At 50.5% G+C, this 3,438-nt stretch overlaps 1 protein-coding gene across 1 annotated transcript; it reads right to left on the bottom strand.

Moving 5' to 3' along the window:
- Positions 1 to 231: 231 nt before the first annotated feature.
- On the bottom strand, positions 232 to 3,082 carry LOC309529484 (uncharacterized protein). Its single transcript, XM_082217735.1, has 2 exons — positions 1,287 to 3,082; positions 232 to 365 (listed from the first exon to the last, which is right to left on the bottom strand). The coding sequence occupies exon 1, from the start codon at positions 2,747 to 2,749 to the stop codon at positions 1,295 to 1,297; it is 1,455 nt and encodes a 484-aa protein (XP_082073861.1). The 5' UTR covers positions 2,750 to 3,082; the 3' UTR covers positions 232 to 365; positions 1,287 to 1,294.
- Positions 3,083 to 3,438: the final 356 nt, after the last annotated feature.

The raw sequence follows: 3,438 nt of genomic DNA, 5'->3' as shown, positions 1-3,438 counted from the left end.
CTGCCAAGCAGGAAACACCATCAGAGCACTCCTGACATATGGTTGTCAAGCCTCTGCTTAAAGACCTCCAAAGTAGGAGACTCCACCACACTCCTTGGCAGCAAATTCCACTGTCGAACAGCTCTCACCGTCAGGAAGTTCTTCCTAATGTTTAGGTGGAATCTTCTTTCTTGTAGTTTCCACCTAAACATTAGGAAGAACTTCCTGACGGTGAGAGCTGTTCGACATTCCCCTCTGGGAGACCCAGGAAATGGTGATGTCAGGTGGAAAGCCCAGGCATGGCCCGAGACCGGAATTAATGGCGCGGACCCTGGCCCAATGCACAATACTGTGCCCGATAATCCAGACGCGCACCCCCATGTCACCTGTAGGAAATTGAGATAAAAGGCCATGGTCAATCACTATCAGAAATTCTTTCTCAAATAACGTTTGTACGCATCAGACTTCCAGCGACCTAAGTCCCTAATCCTTTCTGTTGTAAGACCCAGGTGCATTGCCGTGGTGGCTGCTCCAATCCTGAAGGAGTGTGCTACAAAATCTGCCGCGGGGATGCCGCATGCTGCTAGCGCTAAGCACATGACCCGAGTGAACTGGTGACGCGTCAAAGGTAAACCATCTGCGTGGATCAATAAAGGCCCTGCCGAGCTGACCCTCAGGGATAAAAAGCACCTCGTGTCTTTTACTGGACATTGGCCAGGCCTGCCAGTGGCCATCAGCTGAACCAGAGCCCCCCTCCCGTACTGGTCTGTTTTGGAGCTGCGTATTCGTATTACCAAGTCTTCCCGTGACAGGGTAACATCGCTTAAAAGCAAGCCCCGGGAGGAACCGTGCCAACCCTCTTCATAAACTACGTCACCCACGCGCAGAGCTCCAAAAAAGGCAATGGAATACGCCGCTGAAAATAGGCGCGCCTCGTACTTTGACCAGCATATTGCACGCAATTTTTTATGGATTTGGGAAAGGATGTCGAATGATATCGGCCTTCTCGTATCGCAGTTTGGGGGCTGTAGCCTGCGCCAACCCTCTAACGTCCTTCGTATAGCAAAATCGTCACAAGGATCTGTGGAAAATACCGCCCTGCAAAAGAATGAAATTGCTGCGGCTTGAAGGTTGAGGGTTCTGGGGGCGCGGCTCAAGCGTCTTAGGTAAACTAGGTAAGATAGCACCTCAGGCTTGACGGGAGGGGCATTGCTCTTGATGGCTCGGGTTTTGTCGCGGAATTTTAAAAAATCTGACCAAGCCTTCTTATACGATCTCAAAGTGGAAGGTGCCAATGAGGCCATTACTCCCTGAATCACTTCTGGCTCCCAGGCCTCTGGTCGCCATGCCTCTGGTCCCCGAGACTCCACAGATGTTCCGGGAACGGCTGCGGCAGAAGCTCTGCATCCGGTGCCAACGAGCGGAAGCAGTCCATCTGAAAGCGAGATAGGGCGTCCGCGATGTCATTATTTACACCAGGCACAAATTTTGCAGAGAAGTGGATGTTGAGCTCTAAACCCCGGAGAATGAAGGAACGCAGGAGGACGCCTACCCTTGGTGACCGTGCGACCTGCCTGGAAAGTACTGCCACAACGGCCTGATTGTCGGTGTGGAAGCACACCCTATGGTTACTAAAGGTTTCCGGCCACAGGTGCACCGCCACTACTATCGGAAAGAATTCCAGGAAGGTTAAATCTCTGGTAATGGGGCCCCCTTGCCAGTCGGCGGGCCAGCGCTGAGCACACCATTGGCCCCTAAAGTAAACGCCAAACCCCAGAGAGCCCGAAGCATCCGAATAGACCTGGAAGTCAACCTGCAGCGACAGGTTGTCCTGCCACAGGGAAATGCCATTGTAGTTCTGCAAGAACTTCAACCAGACTTCCAGGTCGGATTTCACTTCCTTGGATAGCTGTACCCTATGGTGAGGGGAACGCAGCCCTGCTGACAACTTCGCGAGGCGGTCGCAGAATGGGCGGCCAGGGGAAACCACGCGGCAAGCAAAATTTAAGTGACCTAACAGTGACTGGATTTGCCTGAGTGTAACTTTTCTTAGGGGGAGCAGCTGCCGAATCAGGTCGCCAAGCGCGATGAGTTTCTCCCTGGGAAGTTTTGAGGTCTGAGCGACAGTGTCCAGCTCGATACCTAAGTAAACCATTGTCGTAGCCGGACCCTCAGTTTTGTTGGCGGCTAGAGGAACCCCCAGTTCCCCTGCTAATGATATGAAGGCTTCAAGGAGCTCTGAGCACTTAAGCCTGCTATTGGCCACGAGGATAAAGTCGTCCAGGTAGTGCAACACGCCCTCGGCGCCGGTTCTAAAGCGAAGCGCCCAGTCTAGGAAGGTGCTGAATGCCTCAAAGGCTGCGCAGGCCACAGAGCAGCCCATGGGCATTGCCTTGTCTACAAAATACGCCCCCTCAAATTTGAAGCCAAGCCACCGGAAATCTTCCGGATGAACTGGCAGGAGTCTAAAGGCCGACTCAATGTCACATTTTGCCAGCAGCGCCCCCTTTCCGAACTTGCGTATGAGCTGTACCGCTTGGTCAAACATGGCATATCTAACTGTGCAGAGTTCCTGTGGTATCGCATCGTTGATGGACCCCCCCTTTGGGTAGGAGAGGTTGTGGATCATGCGATACTCACCGGGCGCTTTTTTGGGGACCATGCCTAACGGGGATATATGGAGGCCTTCAATTGGAGGGACTAGGAAGGGGCCGGCTACCCTTCCTGCTTTAATTTCCTTACTAATTTTCTTTTGGGCGACCTCGGGCATCTCCCTCACTGATTTTTGGTTTGGAGGATCACCTGAATTGGGGGGAAAGGCTACCGGGATCCTGAAACCAGTACTAAAGCCCTCCCATAGGTATTGTGCTGCCGTCCTGTTAGGGTAAAGGTCTAAGAGGTTTCTTAGCGGGGACAACTTGATGGGGGACCAGGCTAAGCCCAGACTGAAATTACTGCCTGCCACCCTGGGGTCCAAATGGCGCTCCGTGGCCACCTCTCGGTCCCTGGTTATAGGCGCCTCTCCCACCCCGAAAGGTCTGCCTCCCTTTGATGCAGGCAGTGGCAGGGTGGTTACCAAGGCATTTTTCGCACTCGTGGCTGTATTTACAGACAGCCCGTGCGCAAACCCCCTTGTTGTCAAGTTTTATTTATTATTATTATTTTTCTTAATTTTTATTTATTTATTTATTTATTTATTTATTTTATTCTTATCTTTTTGTTTTGTTTATTTTAAATGTTATTATTATTATTAATATTATTACTATATATATATATCGAATGCGTACGGCTGTTTTTAGATAGAAGGGGTGGGTGCTGTAGGGAGGGGGCAGTAACTGCCCTTGCTCCTGATTAATGAAATATATTTAAAGCAAGCACCAATTAGAATGAGTTGGCCAAATGAACCAAATTCCAATTAATTTAAATGGAATTAAGTAATTAACTTGGCAAGAAATAATA

Source organism: Podarcis vaucheri (genome assembly GCF_965113315.1).
Source record: "Podarcis vaucheri genome assembly, chromosome: 3".
Taxonomy (NCBI): domain Eukaryota; kingdom Metazoa; phylum Chordata; class Lepidosauria; order Squamata; family Lacertidae; genus Podarcis; species Podarcis vaucheri.
The sequence above is the reverse complement of the archived record's forward strand: the minus strand, read 5'-3'. Positions and strand labels throughout refer to the sequence as shown.